Source organism: Hydra viridissima, unplaced genomic scaffold (genome assembly GCF_058129835.1).
Source record: "Hydra viridissima isolate aposymbiotic clone 2 unplaced genomic scaffold, HvirCarnegie_v1 scaffold_10, whole genome shotgun sequence".
Classification (NCBI taxonomy): Eukaryota; Metazoa; Cnidaria; class Hydrozoa; order Anthoathecata; family Hydridae; genus Hydra; species Hydra viridissima.
In genome coordinates, this window is record NW_028324309.1 from 11,372,082 (window position 1) to 11,394,059 (window position 21,978).

General features: G+C 28.8%; 2 protein-coding genes and 1 long non-coding RNA gene across 7 annotated transcripts; 2 read left to right on the forward strand and 1 right to left on the reverse strand.

Moving 5' to 3' along the window:
- Positions 1 to 114: 114 nt before the first annotated feature.
- LOC149883119 (uncharacterized) lies at positions 115 to 9,404 on the reverse strand. 2 transcript variants are annotated; one of them, XR_016456243.1, is made up of 4 exons: positions 9,318 to 9,404; positions 8,030 to 8,071; positions 7,868 to 7,933; positions 115 to 377 (listed from the first exon to the last, which is right to left on the reverse strand). It is a non-coding gene; the product is annotated as an uncharacterized LOC149883119 (long non-coding RNA). The 2 variants fall into 2 exon arrangements; XR_016456242.1 differs by lacking the exon at positions 9,318 to 9,404 and having other exon boundaries at positions 8,030 to 8,150.
- LOC149883120 (cholinephosphotransferase 1-like) lies at positions 4,755 to 17,599 on the forward strand. Of its 4 annotated transcripts, none has more exons than XR_016456239.1 (9): positions 4,755 to 4,890; positions 6,874 to 6,983; positions 11,754 to 12,004; positions 13,494 to 13,783; positions 15,429 to 15,513; positions 15,962 to 16,154; positions 16,264 to 16,422; positions 16,568 to 16,720; positions 16,859 to 17,599. XR_016456239.1 is itself a non-coding variant. In XM_090099842.1 (9 exons), exons 3-9 carry the CDS (start codon positions 11,780 to 11,782, stop codon positions 16,964 to 16,966), a joined length of 1,158 nt encoding a protein of 385 aa, XP_089955968.1. In that variant the 5' UTR covers positions 4,755 to 4,890; positions 6,874 to 6,983; positions 11,754 to 11,779; the 3' UTR covers positions 16,967 to 17,599. The 4 variants fall into 4 exon arrangements, 2 of the variants coding, with proteins under 2 accessions (XP_089955968.1, XP_089955969.1); XM_090099842.1 differs by having other exon boundaries at positions 15,962 to 16,099; XR_016456238.1 differs by lacking the exon at positions 4,755 to 4,890 and having other exon boundaries at positions 6,818 to 6,983.
- Positions 17,600 to 18,709: 1,110 nt separating this feature from the next.
- Positions 18,710 to 20,929, forward strand: LOC149883121 (uncharacterized). Its single transcript, XM_090099833.1, has one exon. The coding sequence runs from the start codon at positions 18,858 to 18,860 to the stop codon at positions 20,691 to 20,693; it is 1,836 nt and encodes a 611-aa protein (XP_089955959.1). The 5' UTR covers positions 18,710 to 18,857; the 3' UTR covers positions 20,694 to 20,929.
- Positions 20,930 to 21,978: the final 1,049 nt, after the last annotated feature.

Consider the following 21,978-nt stretch of genomic DNA (forward strand, 5'->3'; position numbering starts at 1 on the left):
ACTTTTTTGTTTCAGTTTTTTTTTTGCGATTTTTAAAATGAAAACAAAATTTCAATCGCTAATTTAAAATAATTTTTGCAAAAATTCGTTGCAAAAAATTCAGTGTAAATAAACAAACTAAAAACAATATAAATATGCGAAAATATTTCACCAACTGGCTAATGCTGAAATGATTGAAATTGATTGAGACGTTGAAATGATTGAAATTGATTGAGAAGTGTCAACGTAATGATAGCCTGAATAAAACATCAGATCACCAATTCCCTTTACTTGTGACCGTAAAGTGACGCTTCTTTTAAGGTTGATAACGAAATACCCAACAGATTCGGATTAAACTACGTCAAAATTTAGTTCTTGATCATTTACATAGTTTTAGCCTAAAAAAAGTTAAGAGAAAAAAAAATATATATATATATATACTGCTACTTACGGTTGCAAGTATTTCATGCCCAGATGTAAACGTATGTGATGTAAATTAAATTTATTTCGTAAAATTTAGGTCTAGCAGTAAAGTTAGGGTGATTATTGATTGATATTTTGTTAACTACACTTTACAAAAATTATATTATTTTATTTTTATTTATTTATTTATTTATTTTATATTATAATCTTTTATGCATACATTCGCATTTATTTCTTTGCAGTAATATTTTATAATTTGATGCAAGATTTTATTGACTATTTGTAACGAATAGATTTTTTTAGATTCAATATATTTCGATTTGACCTGGGCAAGACAAGAAAAATTTATTTGCATTGAGCAGAGTTGAAATTAAAACTGAGTTTTACGTCAGATGAAAGAAAAGGTACTAATTTATGACACCCTAAAAAAATTGTAACATATTAACCTCATGCATAAAAAATAGAGCATTGAACATTAAACTATTTTGCCACAATAATTAAGGTCAAACAGATGCCATAATTCATGTTTAATGATTAAGTCTCGGTTTGAAGGTGAATAAGAGCCAATTTAGTATGGTAACGAGCCCTAATAAGAACACCCAGCAAATCCTAATATGACACTGGAATCGTTAATGAGACTTCAACTACTAATGTCATAAATGCTATAAATGTTACATATAAGAGATGAATATATAATCTAATAAATACAGCTTACAAGAGAAGTTATAAATGAAACATGCATATATACCGCAAATCAGCACACAAAATTTGTCCAGTTGTCATAGAAATTTTGGAAATGTCCAATAATTTGTATTCATCCCGAAAATTGTCTCGGAACAAGAAATATCGAAACGTCCTGGAATATGAAGTTTTTTAGGTTTTCGTTCTTCAAATTATTTTTTTATTTTTTAGATTCTTACTTCCCAGTGGGCATCGTCCGTACGACATCCGTAAGACGTCGTGCGGACGATGCATGCCCATCGGGTTGATGGTAGTGATTAAACTTTTTACATGAAACGACTAAAATTGAAACCCACTCTTTTAACTATTAATGCGGAAGATTTGTTTGTCTAATAGTGGAGAATATTTATTAAAATTAATTTATCTTTAATATATATTGTGTGTTTTTGGTTTCATTTTTCGCAAGATTTATTTTTGTCTTATTCTGGTTTTGCTACGTTTAAGTATTCAAATCTTAAAATTATTTTGTGGTAAAATTATTTCATTTGATGCATTTTAGCTAAATTGTTAAAATATTTTAATTAAATAAAAAGTTGATTATTTTTTTTGCTCCCTTTCAAAAATATTTTAAAGTTCTTAAAATTTTCCAAGCATTAAATCTCTTTCGTCAAAAAAAGTTTATCACATAACTGCATGAAAATATTCGTTGCTCTTTCAGATTCATTCTTTTCGTAGCTTTAAATTTAAATGTATCAATAAATGATTCTCGCTTTTGTTTGTTTCCACTAATTTTCATTTATTTTCAAACTTTTAAAATACGATATCAAAATGTCAAAGCGGTGCTGCTTTTAATAGCGATTGGTTTGAAAAAGCGTCGAACCGCAACTTGGTTTCACTATGGACGTGTAAAAGATGGACGTGCAATGTTGCACAGTAAACCCCTCACAACTCTTTTGTAAATATAGTGCCCTTTTTTTAATAATAATAAATTACAATGATTATTTATTTAAAAGGTAAAAACTTATTTTTTATATTTTTATGGTTAAAAAAAGTTAAAAAATTCCAATGTTATTTTCAAAGAAGTCTGAAAAATGAGAGATTTTTATTTAGTATAAATGGAGACTTTTTAATCTAAATTAAAGTCTGTATTTACTTTTAAGACAATCTTTTAACTTTAAATATTTCAAATAAATTGAATAAAAAAAATCTGAACTTTTTTGTTCATAGAAGAATTTTCTAAAATAATATAAAATTTATGCATACTTTTTTGTTTTAAATATCAGCTAAAAAAAATCCAAGGAGATGCTTTTTTTTCAGTTAACTAATACTTTTACTTTTAGAATGTAAAGGGATTGCTGCGGTCACCTGCGGTATAGGTAGTTATTAAAGAAATACAAATGTTAGTGAATCCATAAAAGCTTTGTTTTCCGCCATTTTTTAACAGTCGTTTATTATATCAAAACAAATGAAAATGGCGGAAAACAAGGTTTTTATCGACTCATTGACATTTGTACTTCTTGAATTTGAGTTTTTTACTAGTATAACTTGTTTTAGTATATCAAATATAGTTTCAGGTGACATAGTTTTGTCATCATGTGCTACTTAAAAGTTTGTTAAAATGTTTTTTTTTTTTAATAATAATTTTTTATTCAAGAAGTAATAGATATTTGAAATAGCATTACTTAACAACTTTAGTATTTACTGTAATATAGAATTAACATTATTTACTTAAACATTATAGGGAACTTAATGTGATAATTGTCAAAGAAATGATAACATAAAATGTTAAACAGTTTATAGTGAAAATTATATAAAGTACTCAAAAATGTTTCTGATATATGTTAATGATTTTATTAACTTGGCGATTTTTAAAAGCAATAACAATAAAAAGATTAGATCTTATCCCGAATATACGTGAATTAGGAGTGGATAAATTAGGATTATGGAAGGATTTACTTAACGAAATCATATAAAACTTGAGAAATTAGCAAAGAGAACATAAATAAAGGGTACTTTAGCTACATTTATTTCAAAAGTGAAGAAAAAACTAAAACAATATGTTAGAAAGTATGATTCGTTTATAGAAAAACAATATCAATAGCTTTAAGAAAATCTTATGGCCAATAAAAGAAACTATTTTGGTTCTGGAAAACCCTAAAACAATAGGTGGTCCTTGGAGAGCAAAGCAAAAGAGAAAAAATAAAAGAAGTAAGTGTCGAACATGATTGTTCTATTTTTAGTCTCTGCAAGAAGTACATTTTTTAAAAAAAGTCAAATGTTTTACAGAAAATTCAAAAAAGTTAAAGACACTTTGGATAAAAACTTTCCTTTAAATATGAGTGTAAAGCAAGCTCTTGGTTTAAAAGTGAATACTGACCTCAACGATAAACAATATTAAATGATCAAAAACTTAGCCCTTGGACACATATTTATCACCTCTCTGCACAATATTTTTGTGGAAAAAATTAAATACCATCCTAAAAATATATATTTTTCTCTGATTTCAGTTGTTACCATTAATATTGCTAAAGCTGTGTTTATATAGACGATGTAACAATACCAATAGTAGCAGCTGAAATAAATGATGGCAATTCTGCCAGAAGCATGCAAATATCAAGTAGAGTAATGTACCAAGATATTGTGTATTAGCTTGAAAAATCTAAAAATTTAATCAAGATTATTTTTTACGCGTGCAGCCAAACCTCATGCGCGCGCGAACGGGTATTCGCACAATATACGCGTCAAAGTTTCGGCTAAAAAATAATTTTATAAGCAAATTTGAATTCTTTGACCCAAAAAACTATAGTCTCAAATATAATATTTTTATTTACAATTCTTATCAAATTTTATTGAGTTTTTGCCGTTTTTTGATCATCCTCAGTCACTGTTCGTTGCTTTTTTGCAAACCATGCTTGTTGTGGATTGTTCAAAATCAATTGTTTTAAACCATAGAAATTTAGTTCTCTTAAAGTCTGTTGGATTCGTCGAAAATTTTTGGTCTCCCTAACCAGTCATATCAACTTCCATTTATTTGTTGAAGATAACAGCAATAGAACCAACTTTTAAGCTGAATTTTATAGACATTCTTAATATTTTAAGAAATAACGCGGATGATGAAAAGAAATTGAGATCATTTACTTGACTATTTAGTAAATGTATAATTTGAGATATATAAAATAATACAAAGTATCAACTAGTTTTGTAAAAAGTATCAACTAGTTTTGTAACTACCTGGAGCACAATGGTAGAAAAATCTAACAGTAATGATGGACACTGACTTGTTGCAGCAATTGAAATAGAGAATGAAGTGCCCCGGTTGGAAAGGGGTGAAGCAACAGTCAAAAACAAAACAGGAGTAGGAAAAACAAAATTTGGACGATCCGATAGCCGAAGTCAGGTAGTTATTTTTTTAGTCTGATAGTCCGATGTTTTTTTACTTAGTCCGATAGTCATCGGAATATCGGATATTTATTATTGCCAGTCCGATAATTGAAGTCCACTACATATATTAGTCCGATAATCCGATATTTTTTTCTTAAGCCGGTACTAGCGGAATACCGGAACTTTTATCGGAAGTGCCCACCTCTAGTTAAGATTACTTTTAGAGACCCTTATTTGGAAATGCTTATTTAACTTAAAAAGTGACGCACAAGGTTTTCCTTTAAAATTTTAAGTAATTTCCGGAACAGAATTCTCTCGGAAGCTAAACATGTGCCGACTCAACAGAAATTAAAGCATAACCTTTGGAATTAATCTTATGATATAGTTATAGTTATTTTTACTTAGTAATTAGTAAAGTATGTACATGTAAGTATGTAGATACATATATTGTTTATTTTACTGATATTTTATCGCTTTTAAAAAAAGTTTTGTGAAATTCTGTGTTGTTATGTGATGGAATATTCGATGGAAAGTATATACCGTTTATACTCATGTATTTTAATTATACTCATGTATTTTAATAATACTCATGTATTTTAATTTCCTGGCTCGTGCATTAACCGCAACCATCACTTTTTGTGTAAAAAAGTGCGGTTAATAGATGAGTATATACGGCACATATACTTGTGTGTGTGTGTGTGTGTGTGTGTGTGTGTGTGTGTGTGTGTGTGTGTGTGTGTGTGTGTGTGTGTGTGTGTGTGTGTGTGTGTGTGTGTGTGTGTGTGTGTGTGTGTGTGTGTGTGTGTGTGTGTGTGTGTGTGTGTGTGTGTGTGTGTGTGTGTGTGTGTGTGTGTGTGTGTGTGTGTGTGTGTGTGTGTGTGTGTGTGTGTGTGTGTGTGTGTGTGTGTGTGTGTGTGTGTGTGTGTGTGTGTGTGTGTGTGTGTGTGTGTGTGTGTGTGTGTGTGTGTGTGTGTGTGTGTGTGTGTGTGTGTGTGTGTGTGTGTGTGTGTGTGTGTGTGTGTGTGTGTGTGTGTGTGTGTGTGTGTGTGTGTGTGTGTGTGTGTGTGTGTGTGTGTGTGTGTGTGTGTGTGTGTGTGTGTGTGTGTGTGTGTGTGTGTGTGTGTGTGTGTGTGTGTGTGTGTGTGTGTGTGTGTGTGTGTGTGTGTGTGTGTGTGTGTGTGTGTGTGTGTGTGTGTGTGTGTGTGTGTGTGTGTGTGTGTGTGTGTGTGTGTGTGTGTGTGTGTGTGTGTGTGTGTGTGTGTGTGTGTGTGTGTGTGTGTGTGTGTGTGTGTGTGTGTGTGTGTGTGTGTGTGTGTGTGTGTGTGTGTGTGTGTGTGTGTGTGTGTGTGTGTGTGTGTGTGTGTGTGTGTGTGTGTGTGTGTGTGTGTGTGTGTGTGTGTGTGTGTGTGTGTGTGTGTGTGTGTGTGTGTGTGTGTGTGTGTGTGTGTGTGTGTGTGTGTGTGTGTGTGTGTGTGTGTGTGTGTGTGTGTGTGTGTGTGTGTGTGTGTGTGTGTGTGTGTGTGTGTGTGTGTGTGTGTGTGTGTGTGTGTGTGTGTGTGTGTGTGTGTGTGTGTGTGTGTGTGTGTGTGTGTGTGTGTGTGTGTGTGTGTGTGTGTGTGTGTGTGTGTGTGTGTGTGTGTGTGTGTGTGTGTGTGTGTGTGTGTGTGTGTGTGTGTGTGTGTGTGTGTGTGTGTGTGTGTGTGTGTGTGTGTGTGTGTGTGTGTGTGTGTGTGTGTGTGTGTGTGTGTGTGTGTGTGTGTGTGTGTGTGTGTGTGTGTGTGTGTGTGTGTGTGTGTGTGTGTGTGTGTGTGTGTGTGTGTGTGTGTGTGTGTGTGTGTGTGTGTGTGTGTGTGTGTGTGTGTGTGTGTGTGTGTGTGTGTGTGTGTGTGTGTGTGTGTGTGTGTGTGTGTGTGTGTGTGTGTGTGTGTGTGTGTGTGTGTGTGTGTGTGTGTGTGTGTGTGTGTGTGTGTGTGTGTGTGTGTGTGTGTGTGTGTGTGTGTGTGTGTGTGTGTGTGTGTGTGTGTGTGTGTGTGTGTGTGTGTGTGTGTGTGTGTGTGTGTGTGTGTGTGTGTGTGTGTGTGTGTGTGTGTGTGTGTGTGTGTGTGTGTGTGTGTGTGTGTGTGTGTGTGTGTGTGTGTGTGTGTGTGTGTGTGTGTGTGTGTGTGTGTGTGTGTGTGTGTGTGTGTGTGTGTGTGTGTGTGTGTGTGTGTGTGTGTGTGTAATTTAATGTTTAACAGTAAACATACATCAGTCAAAATGTTAATTGTATAAAAGTTTATATTTATTAGATTTATATAATAAATTTTCCCTAAAATTTAATTTACAATATAATGTTAAAATGTTTTTTTTTTTTTTATGAGTTTTCAACTTTAGAATATATATAAATACAAAATGATCAATACTTTATAGACATTCAAGGTGGTACTAAATTTTGGTGCTTTCTCAAAGACTTTTCTATTTAACTATTGTCTCAATTCTTTATGCTGTTTAAAATAAAATCCTTGCTTCAGTTTTACATTGTAAGTATTATATTTATATTTTGATTAGGAAAGTATTTGTCTACATGTATATATACTTAAAAATTAATGCCTAAATTGCTTAGAAAGCAGTTTTATTAGTTGTCATATAGATTTTTGAAAAATATTAATTTGGTATAGTTTTTTTAAAAGGTCATATGCAAATCACAAATCTATTAAATAGTTAGAATTCTTGTAGAATTTTTGTAGAATTCTACTTAAATGAGTAATTAGTAGCAATATAACATTAAAAATTGTAGATTATTTAGAATAATTACAATAATATGCAATATATATATATATATATATATATATATATATATATATATATATATATATATATATATATATATATATATATATATATATATATATATATGTATGTATGTATGTATGTATATATATATACTGCTAGATACAGCATAAGGTTGACACTGTAAAATGCTAAATTAAAGCAATATAAAATTTTTATTTCAATTTTATTGCGCATATTTAACATTAGCATGTGTTATAAATAATGTGTGCTAACTTATATTACAAATTTAAACATGATCTAGTACTAAAACATCACAACTTGTTTGAGCTGTTCCATTTAGTTTGAGAGTAGCTAGAGGACTTTTGACTTTAATTTTTTTTATCACTAAAATGCATCAAAAGTTGACAGTTTTTAAATTTTATTAAAATTGATTATCTACCTTTTTGGAATTAGCAATAGTTAATATAATCAATATTTTAGTGTTTTTCAAAAGTTATAGCTTATCCAAGTCACTGTCAATAACTAGTAATGATAGAAAACTATTATACATTGTAACATTTATTCTTTTTTGTTAACAAGTAAAAACTAGCCCTAAAAACAATACATTTTTTTAAAATCCAAATGAACTTACTGACAGTGACCACTTTCCTATTCTTTTCTTCTCTTTTTTGTGTTCATTTTTAATAATTTTTTTTTGCTAAAATTTAAAGTTAAAATAGAAACTTTAAGCTATACTACAAAAACCAAACAAAACTCTAATCAATATACATATTATGCCATAATAAAACCTTACACTAAGCGAAGTTTAGAAGATGTTTTCCAACTTTAGTAATTTCTATTAAGTAAAAACACAATATCAATCCAAGTTATCTTTTTGGAAAATGAAAAATATTTTATGCTAAATGTACAACAATGTTCATTGACTAATAAAATTGTTTTATTCAAAAAAAAAAAAATTGCTGTAAGTTCAATATATAAACCTAAAGTATATATAATTTATTTAGCTGTTTGTGTTTAAATTTGAATGACCCATCAGTATTCTCTTCTTTTATTCATTTGATAATGAGATAAATCTAATAAACTCTTTTGAATTTAAAACTTCAAAGTGAAATAAAATAAAAACATAAAAACCATGTTTTAAGATCAAGAAAAAGTTTTAACTGATTTGGTAGATCTAGATTCACCATAAAATCAACACTATTTTAAAAAAAGGATTTAGATTTGATGCTTTTATCAGGTTAAAGAAATTATGAAAACTAAAGTTGAATAAAAATCACACAAATAAACTGAAGAAGTTTTAGATGCTTGACTAACTTTTCTAGATAAAGCTGGATAAAGATCAAGTAAAAAAAATTGTTTAAAAAACTATTGCAAACATTTGGAAAGAATAAACATGTTGAAAGAATAAATATATCATTGAAGTTTATAGGCAACTCAAAAACTTCATAATGGCCAAAATTTTTCTCCATTCCTTTAATTTATTCCTTTGTAAATAGAATGAGTGGATATTTTGAATGTAGCAGCAAAATGATCTAATGCTTAGGAAAAACTGCAGATAAAAAAAGATAATGTATATTACAAGAAGCTAATGCATATAAAACTCATCTAAATAAGTCACATAAAATCTTTTTCAATTCTAAATATATCTTCTAATCCAAAATCAAACAAACTTTAGTATAGACTTTATTGATACACCTTGTACGGTTTAATGTATTTAGTATAATTATTTGATATACAATTGTATAGCTAAGCTATAAACTGTTTTAGATGTGATCTAGTATAATTTTTTTAACATCAGATAGGATTTATTTAGCTAGCTATATTTAAAAATTACAACTGTAAGGAACTGGTATAATTGGTAACTCAGAAGCTTGCATTATTATTAGATGGCATAGTTTGATAAGCATAACTTAAATTCTTTCTAAAGAGAAATAATTATTTATGATTTATAAACAAAATAAGTTAACACAGCTCTTCATATAAGTGTTATAAAGGCGACACTTTAGCTGGCATAAGTTTACTCACGTGGGTTTTTTGTTGTGTATATGTGCAAAGAAAATTATAAATTCAAAATACTTTACAAATTTCTTGTCTGTAAACTTTTTCCTTGAACAAGATTTTTTTTCCATGAAGAAATTATTTAGTTTTAGTAGAAATTGTGAAAATATACAACTTTCATCTTTAGATTTCAAGATAGATACAAATGTTGCCTTAGTCACTAATATTTTCTATTCTATTCTAATCACTAATAATTTTCATATTCAAAGATATACATTTTTCCATCAAATATTTATGAAGAAAAACTGCCATTGCAATATTAAGGTCATGGTAACTAGGTCTCTGGTTTACAATTGTCTTAAAATATGGAAAAAGATGTTATAAACCCAGGTTAATGTAATAAATGTTATATGTTGTAAAGGTTTATAACATCTAATGATCGCTATTGTGTGAATCTTTAAGTAATGTAATATAAACCAAACTAATTATTTAGTTTGTGTTATAATAATAATAATATATTCGCTCCACTTATTCTACGCTGTATTAAGCACTCTCACTGGAAATATTAACATAATTTCTACAATACTATATATATATATATATATATATATATATATATATATATATATATATATATATATATATATATATATATATATATATATATATATATATTTTGCATATATTGAGTTTTTTTTTTTTAGCTTTAAAGACAACCAAACAAAAAAACTGGATTTATAGATAGATACCAAATTAGTATTTGAAGTAAAACCAGTGGAAAGATCTTAATTTCATGCTCTTTGAACCAATCTTGGACTGACAATGTTGCATAAGCAGTAGCTCCATCCTGCTGGAATTTCCATACTTGACTTTCACCATTAAAAAGTTCTCCAGATGGTAAAAGCCCAAGGGTGTCTTTGTAGGTGAATTAGTTAACTTGGACCATATAAAATTTGAAACATTCAGTGGCCTTTGTGGGAAATCCAACCTCAGATGGCAGCTGAGCTTCCTTGGCCTTGTAATCTTGGTATAAGGAATCAGTCCACTTATTGTTCAAAACTCTATCTCTTTACCATAACTCTTGATTTTTGAATGAAGACCTCAAAATTTGTTTCATCACTGAAGATGATTTTGGTCCAATGAAGTCTTTCTCTACACCACTTTACCCTTTTGAACCTAGCCGTGACTTAGAGTAATGGCTTTCTAGCTGTTTTATATGAACTGATTTCTTTTTTTATCTAAAATCTTTTTGTTTCCCTACTAATAATAATATTTTTAAACTTGCTATTAAACTCACAAGCAAGTTTACTTTTGCTAATTAATTTTTAGAATATTTGACACATTTCTTGAAAATTAATAATTTGCTTGCTAATGTTCTATTGCTTATCCTGGAAACATCATTTATACCTCTTATCTTCCACTTTTTTTGCTTTCCTTAATGCTTTTCAACCCATTTCCATGTATCTTAACTGTTTAAAAATTAATTCCTTTAAGATACATACGAATGTGTCAATTCAATATCAAATATTTTTTTAAAGTTTTTGTCTCTAAAGCGCAATGTTATAAATACATAATTTGATATTTATTATGCATTTACAACACTTTTAAAATCAACAATTTTAAAAGTGTTATAAATACATAATAAATATCTAATCTATATCAAATATTATTCAAATTCATTAAATACATCATTTAGATACATATTAATACTAAATATTATGTGTCTTACCTTGTATAAAGCAGTTATTATAAGTCAAATCACAAGTTAAATGGGATTTTACTCAGAAATTTAAAAAATTCATTGTAATTTCTTATTCCCCTGAGTCTCACAGATGGAACACTACAGTTTGAAATTTAAACATGAAACTGACTTTTCTTGAACTTATTTTTATGTGATGGGCCACCCGTGACCCAGTGGGCCTCAGAGGGTTAACTTTGAGATCTTAAAGTTTAAAAAAAAAAGTTAAATGTGACTAAAGTGGTCATCATCAGCAAATATTGACAAAATAGTTATAAATAAGTCAGTTTAAAAAGAAAATGGAATGATAATCAGTTTCAAACTTTGTGCGGTTATTATTTTTAACAACTTATTTTCAGTATGTTTTTTGATATGATTAGAGAATGTATGTTGTATATCTCCTAATCACACAGAAATATAGTCAAGTATCTAAATCTTGTTGATTTTGTTCAGGACACTTTCATTTATATGTATGTTAATATCTTTATTATATTCCTTGCAAAATCCACTTTAGTTTTTTTATATGAACCATTTGCCACCATTTTACGAGATTTTTTTTCTAAATCTTGCTTAACCAGATTTTAGAGAAGAAAAAAAAACAAATCTATAAAAAAATTATGAAGCAGTTGTTGATTTGATTAATTTAAAAATTAATTAAATGAAAGTCTGGCTGTGGTACATTTTTTTACATAATAAAGTATATACATGTCAATACCTTGAGTAAACCTGTATTAAGTTACATTACCATAGTTTGTATATAAAAGGTTATTTCTTTATTTAGGTCTGATTTTTAAGTACTAGCCAAAAATGGCAATACTTTCAGATTCACAGCTAAAAAGGCTGAAAGAGCACAAATATGCTTCAACTGGTTACACTTATACTGATGCAATCTTACAAGTATGGTGGAATACAGTAATATCAAAAATGCCACTTTGGGTTGCCCCAAATATGATCACTTTGTCTGGTTTAATGATTAACTGTGTAACATCTGCACTTGTTATAATAAATTCACTGCAAGCAAATTCTAATGAGGTTTACATTTGAATTTTATATATACAGTACACTGCAAAAGAAAGTAGCACCTAGGAGATTTCCAATAAATTCTAGAAACATGATAAAAAAGTAACATTAAAACTAAAATATTAGTACATATATATAATTTTTTAATAAGTTTTATTAGAAATAATGTAAATCTGATTAAAATTATTTAAATTTCTTACTGTAGATAATGATTTTACTAATATTTAGTATAACCACCTTTGTTTGTAATAACACCTTTACTTATGCTATGATAAAGATTTTCAATAAATGTGTTGGGGATATTTTACCATTCTTCTTGTAGAATGTTCCTAAGCTCATTTATCCACCTTATATATATATGGTTCAAGGGAGCACTTCAAACTATGCCTTAGGTCTGAGTGAGCAAAAGTGTAGTTTAAAGTGCTCCCTTTGCTTCCAGATTTGAAAATTTTTTTTTTTGCTAATATACAAGTATGTTTTGGATCATTTTCCTTGTGCCATTCTTTTTTTTTTGCCACTCAATATGTTATTTTGAAAATTTTATTCTTTTTTTTTATTGCCTTTGTGTAATAAAGGTTTTTTTGATAGCCATACAGCTTCTTAAGTCAGATCTTAACAAAGACTGCACAGTACATGGATATAGTTCTGAAAGCTCTTGAACACGTTCTGTGCTTACTTTTTTTTACAGTTTTGTAATGCTGATACTTTTAAAAACTGTTATGTGGAGTTAACTTTTTATGATGACCAAATTTCTTTTTATCCACTACACCACCATTTTCGATGTATTTTTTAACTATTTTTTGAACTTAGGATGGGGAACAATTTACACATCAGCTATTTTCACTTGATTATAACCTTCTTCATGTAACGCAATCACACAATATCTGTCATTAATTGATATTTATAGCATTTTATCAGTGTTTAAAAAAACTTTTACTAAAAAAGAAAACTTTTTTGAACTCAAAACAAATTTTTTTTGATGAAAAATGTTTAAGTCACAAAGAGAATTTAATAATAACTAAAAAATCTTTTTCATTTTCATTCATTATCTTTGTTTATCAAAAAGTATTCAACAAAAATAAACTTAAAGAAATTAAATAAATGATAAATGGTTAATGTATTCATTTTTAAGAGTTGATACATGTTCCTAACAAATAAACAAAGAGTATAAGTATGTGAAAAATGATATAAGTTTAGACCACTTGAGATCATCTAGTAATTATCAATAAAAATAAGTCTCTTTTAAACAATAACAATTTTTTTCCTATAGAAACTCAATATTATTTATTTGTTTAAACATTCATTTTTCAACAAATTTCTTAGGTACTACTATCTTTTGCACAGTTCTGTGTGTGTGTGCTTGTGATTATATGAAATTTTATTACTTTAAAATTCTTGTTAATATACAAATAAAAGTTTATTAACTTTAGATTTCTTAAGAACTTTTATTTACTCTTTTTATTAACAATATTCTTGTCAATATTTTTAAAATTTGTTCTAGGTACCCTCCAAATATTTTTTTGCTGCTGGATTTGGTTTGTTTATTTATCAAACTCTTGATGCCATTGATGGCAAGCAAGCAAGACGAACTGGTACTTCATCGCCCTTGGGAGAATTATTTGATCATGGTTGTGATTCAGTTTCTAACCTTGTTTTAACTTTATCAGGTGCATGTGCGTTGTCGCTGGGAATTTTTCCAAACTTCATGTTTTTTTTCTTTGTCAACAATGTTGTGCTGTTTTACCTTGCACACTGGCAGACATACTGCTCTGGTTGTCTAATATTTGGCAAGTACGTGCTTATTTTCAATATCTTTTTTAGTTTTACCATTTTTACTCTATCCATCTGGAAATATTGTACGTAGTTGCATTCATATCAATATACAAATGCATGATAAGTTATAACCCTATGTTATTATTTGTAGCAGTGTTGATTTTATCAAGTTTAATTAAAATTTTGGCATATTTGAGTTTTAAAACACTGTTTTATATTTTTAGTTTAAAATAAAGTTTCTTAGTCATGTTAAATATGTACATCCTATGACATAATAACAATCTCCTTAGGATAATGGTGTAAACAAAAAAGTTGTTTTTCATGATCCAGATAAAGCTTGGTTGCTGTGGAAATTATAATTTTACATGTATAATCGCTTACTGTGGAAAGTATAAATATAATCTTGTCACATGCCCTGAATTTAAAAGCTTTTACAGATGAAGACCCAGTAAAATATCTTATTGATGTTATTTCCATTTGCAAAGATATTTTCACTAAAGTTAAAATAAGTAGTTGCAAACACTCTTAGTGTCCTAAAGCAAGCAATTCCACCTTTATTGAATAGTGTATTGACAATGCTTGAATCTATCTTTGATAATTTAAGGCAATCAAAAGAAATTTCCAATAATTGGATTATGCAAAAACATTTGCTTTGTATAAATAGGACTTCCTTGTAGACCTTATTAAAGTTTGCAGAATCCTTTGCAGATGTAAATCTCAAACTTGTGAGACAAGTTAGATAAGTAAGGTCTGATCTTGCTTTGTGGAGTACTGAGCCAGTAGGATGAAAGCATTTGATGATTAGATTAATTGCTGGCAGAGGCTTGGAAACAACTCTCACAATTTCACATTCACTTTAATTACCTTGATGAGTTTTATGGTTTGTTCTTCAATATTCAAAGTTTGAGGAACTCTTACCTAAAAATATTAATATTGAAAGCAAATAAAGTTTATGCAAATGATATTTCACAATGTTGGTAGTTGTTACAACTGCAATTCGTCTGTTATTAATATCTCATCAAGTTGGTGTTAGACCTATGGGGGGGGGGGGGTATTAAAATTAGCAGTTAGTCAAATACCTTTTTTGCATCAAGCTAGTTGCAGGTGTTAAAGTAATTAAAACACCAATTATATTTGCCAACAGATCTTTTTTAAAGAAAGTAATCAGAACTTAACAAATAAGTAATAGAAGTAGTAAACTAAAAAAAAGTTAATTTCTGATGGTTTTTAAAAATAAAAAAAAAATTTAAAAAAAAGTGACTAAAAACATTTTTAACTGACTTTACTCTCTTTATTAATCAATAAAAATGCAAAGTAAGCATAATTAAATATTTGTTTTGTTTAATAATCTGTTGCACTTTTATTCAGTTGACTTTTACATCTTTATAACAAAGGATATTTTTAACGAGGTAAATGATTTATTATCATGCAAATCAAACTATTAAATCATGAATTAATTTCTTTACTATTTTCAATTATGAGGTTTGTGCTACTAGATAATAGAATTTAGTTATTACATTGAAATACAAAATTTTGAAGTACTTTCTTGTAGAGACAGTTGAGGGAAACTTGTAATGATAGTGGCAGTTGAGGTAGCTTTTTTGATACTGGATTAAAAGAATCTAAAATTCATATTTTCTTTTTTTTTTTTTTTTTTTTTAAGGTTTGATGTGACTGAGATCCAACTTAACGCAATAGCTCTTTATTTTATTACTGGTTTTCTGGGACCCCATTTTTTTATGCAACAGGTATGTTTTTTTTATGCAACAATTGATGTAAAATGTTTATTTTTTAACTGAGGTCAAAATCTAAGGATGAAAGCTTTACACATGATGATTAAGTTTATAACCACAATTTACACATGATTATAACCAGATTATAACACAAGTTTATAACCAGAATTTACACATGATTATAACCAGATTATAACACAAGTTTATAACCAGAATTTATAAAGTTTAAGTAAAAGTGTTGCTTAAGATTCGAAAGCAAAAATATTTTCATTTTTGAGACAAACTAAATGTAAAATAAAAGTGTTCAAGATAACTTATCAATCAATAGAACAATCAGTATTACTCTTTAGATGATCCGTATTACTCTTTGGGTAATAGATCCCTGTAGTATTTTTGTTTCTTAAAAGTCAATTTGTAAATTTTTTTCTTTCTTTTTTTGTGTAATTTGTAATTTGTTTTTTAGATTTCTTTCTTGCCATACAACCTGCCTTTGATAAAATATATGATTTTTTTAATGGCCTTTGGATCATGCCTCTATTCTTACTATGCTTTCAAGCGAATATTTCATGGTGGCGTTGGAAAGAATGGAACAACTGTTGCAGTATGTCTTCGTTTTTAACACCTATTAAGAAATATCTTCTCCCGAGGGTTTATAGGTTTTTTAAATTTATTTTTAATTATTTACATTTTTATATTATCATTTTCTTTTTTTCTTTTTTTTTCTTTTTTAAATATTTTTTGTAACTTTTAATTCTGCTTGTTTAGCATACTAGTGTGCTATCACCAATCGTGCCACTTGGTATAGTGATGTCATGTGCTTTTTATGTCTTTAAACATAGTGGAGAAAATCTTTTCAAAAACCAGCCTATCCTATTTATGCTTATGTTTGGTACTTCTGCTGCTAAGTTAACCTGTAATTTAATTGTAAGTTGTTGTTGCTTTTTTTTTAATTGATTAAAATTTTTCTCTAAACAATTAATATCTTAAATACAAATAGTTTTCTGGTCAAAAGTGAACTAATTGATATATAAAAATTATTACTTATGATAATATTGTTAACTGTCTCTAGGTAGCTAGTATGTCGAAGAGTACGTTAGATATGCTTGACTTTTGCATGATTGGGCCTATAGTTTTGTCTGTGTACATCTACTTTGGTATTGGAAATTTTGCCTCATATGTTAATATACCATTATCTGAGCATTATATTCTTCTATTGGCATTTGTAAGTATAAAATCCAAATTATTGCGTTTGAGTTTTTGGCAAGAGAAAGGTTGCTTAAAAATGGCCATAGACCAATCAAGATTAGTAAGTGAAGTTTAAATGTTTTATTTATGTATTGAAAAAAAGCTCTTTTTTTAGATATACACGATTTTGCATTTCATCATCTACTGTGTACGTGTATGTAAAGAAATTAGCAGTAATTTCGGCATCGCAATTCTCACAATACCCAACTCGAAGTTGAACTAAGTACTGGAACTAAGTACTAAGTACTGGGAACTAAGTACTGGAATGTTTATGAAAATATTGATAGTTTTTTTCTAACACAAAAAAAAAAGTTTTTTTTCTTGTTAAAACTCTGCGGGTTTTTTTTTTTTTTTTTTTTTTCATCGTTTTTTGTTTTAATCTAAAAATAATATTTTCTAAAATTGCGTTTTTCTGAATAAATTTTTAAACTTGAATTCAAAAGAATTTTCAAACCTGAATATTCTTTTGAATTTAAAGTTCAAAGGAGATAATTTTTTTGCATTATGTTTTGGTAGGAGGAAAATAGTTTTTGCAGGTTTTTCGCTGAATTTTGTGGAAGTGTTCTGCGAATTATTTTTAGAGAGTTGTATGTGAATGACATTTTATCTTACTGGCATATTTTTTCATTGAACCGTTTTATGAAATTTGGTCACTCTCTGCTCATCTGGTTGTTAGTAACGAATTTTTCTTTCCGTTTTAAGTAAAATTACTTCGACAGTTGCTGACGATCGAATAGTATATTTTTGGTAAATGTAATAGCGAAGCCTTTCACGTACAAATTTCTACGTAATCGAAAGTAAAATTGAGATATTTATTCATATTTTTGTACTATCAACAAAAATATAATTTCGTTGATATCGTGTCTTTTTCTTTTTTTTTCTCCATACTCGTTTTCGTTTTTATGCGTGTCAATGATTTGGAAATTTCGTTGATATCGTGTCTTTTTCTTCTCCATACTCGTTTTCGTTTTTATGCGTGTCAATGATTTGGAAATTTCGTTGATATCGTGTCTTTTTCTTTTTTTTTCTCCATACTCGTTTTCGTTTTTATGCGTGTCAATGATTTGGAAATTTGATAGTTGCCTTGTAGCAGAAAACCCAAGTTTTAGAATGAAAAGTCTAAAAATGGAAACCGAAAGGTTAGCCATCATGTCCTTGGTAATTAAATAGGGTTACCTCTGCAATGTATCTGTAATGATGCATTACTGGTACCTCTACTTGGTAGCCTATAAGCGGTAAGAATTAAGATCTAAATGTACAGTACCCTAGCTAAGTACTGTATGTTAAGATCGACTAAAAGTTGATTAACTTTTTTTTTTTTTAAAAGAATAAAGCATTTCTGTTTAATCAAACTTTAAACTGTTTTAAAACTAAATTAATTTTTCACAATGAATTAAATGACTTCGTATGAATAATGAGTTCATGAAGTTAAATGTGTTACTAAAATGTTAAATTGTACTTAAATGTTTTCTGTTAAATTTTACCAAATTCTATGTTAATTTTATTGGAATGAACTTGAGCACGACTCGTTTTAATACTTTGCGCTTGTCCAATAGATAAATGATTTTTATTTCTTATCAAAAAGCTTATAACCCAACCTACACCAGGGAGATTCTCTTTAAAATAATTCGTCCTTCTTTATCTTAGACTCGTTTTGCTACCAGTCTAATGTTAAATTATGTAAGACTTTAAATCGTTTGCATAACATTTTTGATTTAGGATCAGTATTTGTTTTACTTTCTGGCTCTTCAGGATTTTCTTGATTTATTTGATACTCCTTTTTTTTTTTTTTATTGAGAAAACTTAATTAAGGTGGCTCACCCCCATTAAAAATCAAAAAAAAAAATTTTTTTTTCTTTTGAATTATGTTATATTAAGCATCGAAGTACAAAATTCATAATATATTTTTACTATTATATGCTTAAAAAGTAACAAAAAATACCGTTATTGTGGTTAATACAGTTTCCTACTCCTTAGCAACGCCATAGCAACGGTGTAAACAACAAATTTATTCATTACTTCTTGAAGGTTTTAACTTAAAGTTTTGAACTATTTTTCAATGTTAGATCTATTATGCTTTTCTACTGTTCTGTAAAATGTAATATTTCTTAAAAATGTGCTCTGTATCATTAATTCAATGTAATTTAACTGAAAACTATCTGGATATGGCGAACAAAAGGAATAAAATTAGAAATTTAAAGAGAAAATATCATGGAAATAGGTATACAAGGAGAGCAGAGGAAGTAAATGGTTGTAGCAGGAAATCAGAAACAACAAGTGCATCAAAGCTTAAGAAAAAACATAACTTTAGTGCTGCAACAAATTGTGATTCCGAAGTTGACAATTTTTTCTTTATTTGTAACTTTAGAATTATTAAAAATATATTTGAACAGTATTCCACATGCAGTGAGTGTAATAGCAAGCTAACTTTTTTTCATAATGAATCTATACGTATGGGATTTTCTATTGGAATTATAATACAATGTTCAAACTGTGACTTTGAAAGTACATTTTATTCATCACCATCTGTAAATCAAAGTGTTTCTAGTTCAAAACCATATGAAATAAATTTACGTGCTGTTATGGCATTTCGTGAAATTGGACGTGGTAGAGAAGCTATGTCTACTTTTACTGCTATAATGAATATGCCTCCACCTCTTACGAATCACAGTTATAATATTACAAACAATAAACTACATAAAGTTTATAAAGAAAGCAGTTCTCAGAGTATGAAAGCTGCTGTATCAGAACTACGGGAAATTATAAATGCAAATGCTTCTGATGATGAAATTATTGACTGTGGCATATCAATAGATGGAACATGGCAACGTCATGGGTACTCCTCCCTAAATGGTGTTGTTGCTGGTCTTTCGCATGAAAATAAAAAGGTGATTGATGTTTGTTCTTTATCTAAGTTTTGTATGCAGTATGAAGTACATAGAAGAATTAATAATCCTATTGATTTTGAATATTGGAAAGCTACACACACTTGTCAAGTAAATCATTTTGGCTCAGCAGGGTCAATGGAAGCTGCTGGAGCTCAAGAAATATTCCATTCGTCCATACAAAAGTATAATTTAAGATATACTAAGTACCTTGGAGATGGTGACTCAAGTTCATTTTCTAATGTTGTTAAAAGTAAACCATACGGTGATTATGTTATTGAAAAGCTAGAATGTATTGGCCATTATCAGAAAAGAGTAGGCTCTCGTTTGCGTCAAAAAATTAAAGATTTTAAAGGCAGGTTGTTAAGCGATGGCTTAAAAATATCAGGAAAAGGAAGGTTGACCAATAAAACTATTAACACAATGCAGAACTTTGTTGGAATGGCTATAAGACAAAATACAAATAACCTACTGAGTATGAGAAATTCTGTAATAGCTGTACTTTACCATTGTACAAACTTTCCATATGAAGTCACTCGTCATCAATTTTGTTTAAAAGGGAAAAGCAGTTGGTGCAAATGGCAATCAGATAAAGTTACGGGTAAAACAAGCTATAGACAAAAAATAAATTTACCTGTAGCAATTATGGAGGAAATTAAACCTATTTTTCAAGAATTATCAAACCCTGAAATGCTAAGAAAGTGTTTACATGGGATGACACAAAACTGCAATGAGTCATTTAATGGTTTGATATGGCAGCGATGCCCTAAAACTACTTTTACTGCAAGGAAAATTCTTGAAATATCTGTTTATTCTTCTATTTTAAATTACAATGATGGATTTTCTTCTTTAAGTTGCATTTTTAAAATGCTTGGGTTTTCTGGAGGTGTTTATTTTGAAAAAGGAGCTTTCAAAAAAGATAAAAACCGACTATCAAATATGTCAAGAAAATCGACTGATGTTAGTAAAACACGAAGAAAACATATAAGATCAATAAACAAAGGTTATTTAGACATTGACAAGGAGAATGATGATATGAAATCTTATGCTAGTGGCAGTTTTTAGTAACTTTTTATAAAAAAAACTTTTTGTTTTTATGTTTTTTTTTTTAAAATGTGTTTTTTAAGACTTTCTTATTTTAATATATTTTTCTTACGAAAACGTTAATATCTTCAGTTTGGTTAAAGCTTTTATCTTCAAATTTTCACAGAATGTTGATTAACTTATTTATGAGGGCTGGGACTAGAATTATAACATTTTAAGCATAAATAAATTAGTTTGAATGTAGTTTGTTAGACTGACACAGGCACTAAATCAATTTCTGCACCTTTATTGCTGCCATTTTAGTTTTTTTTAACATTTGAAAAAAATTTTAGTTCCAGCCCTGGAGCAACTATTTAGCTACCATTTGGCAAAATATGGTGTATTCAGTGCAAATTTTACTCAAGATATCATTGTTTTAGCTAAGGTAAGATTTTAGACAAATTATGCTGACTCAGCATCAAAAAATGGAAATTTCATTTTTCTTTTAAGAAGTTAAAGTTTTAATAGAATTTCCTTATATAAAAAATAAAAAACAAGTTTTTAACCTTTATAAATAAAAAGTTAGATTTAGAGGGGGTGAGCCACCTTAAGTTGATCGTAAATTCGACTTCAGATCTATCAGCTTGGTTGTTACTCTTAAGACTTGTGTAGATTTTAAACGTATTTAGTCTAATAATTTGATATCCAGGAACGGTAAGCGCAAATTACTTAACAAAAGATTATGAATCATTTTAGTTAACTATCATTTCCCATTTTACATAAAATACAAACTACAACTTATTCATCGCAGTACAATATTTTGTAATACAAATTAAAAAACAAAACAATTTTACATACAAAAATATATTCAAAATGTTTGCGTCTCACCTTATATATTATTGTTGAACTTGATTAATGATTTTTTTTTTGAGGGGGAAGAGAATTTTCTTTTTAATGATAGCAAGACCTTTAAGCAATCATTAAAAAAATCTTCTGTCTCATGATACATTCCTAAAGAGACTTTAGCTGATAATTTCTTTAAGAACTTTTTTAATCATTTCAATACTTGTTTACAGTCATATCTTTGCTTAGGAAGGCGTGGCTTCCAAATAGGTTTGAGGAGATGAAGGTATTTCATCATTGGGCTTATCTTCTAGATTCTCATTTCACAAAAATCAGTATTCTATGAAAGGTGATAATCTTGAATAGTTATCCTTGATGAATATTCACTGACTTACCAGGTCTGGAGGATTGGAGAAGAAAATATAGTTTGTAAGGGCTTAAATGATTAAGACGATAATGACAAATTTGCTATTGAAAAAAATTT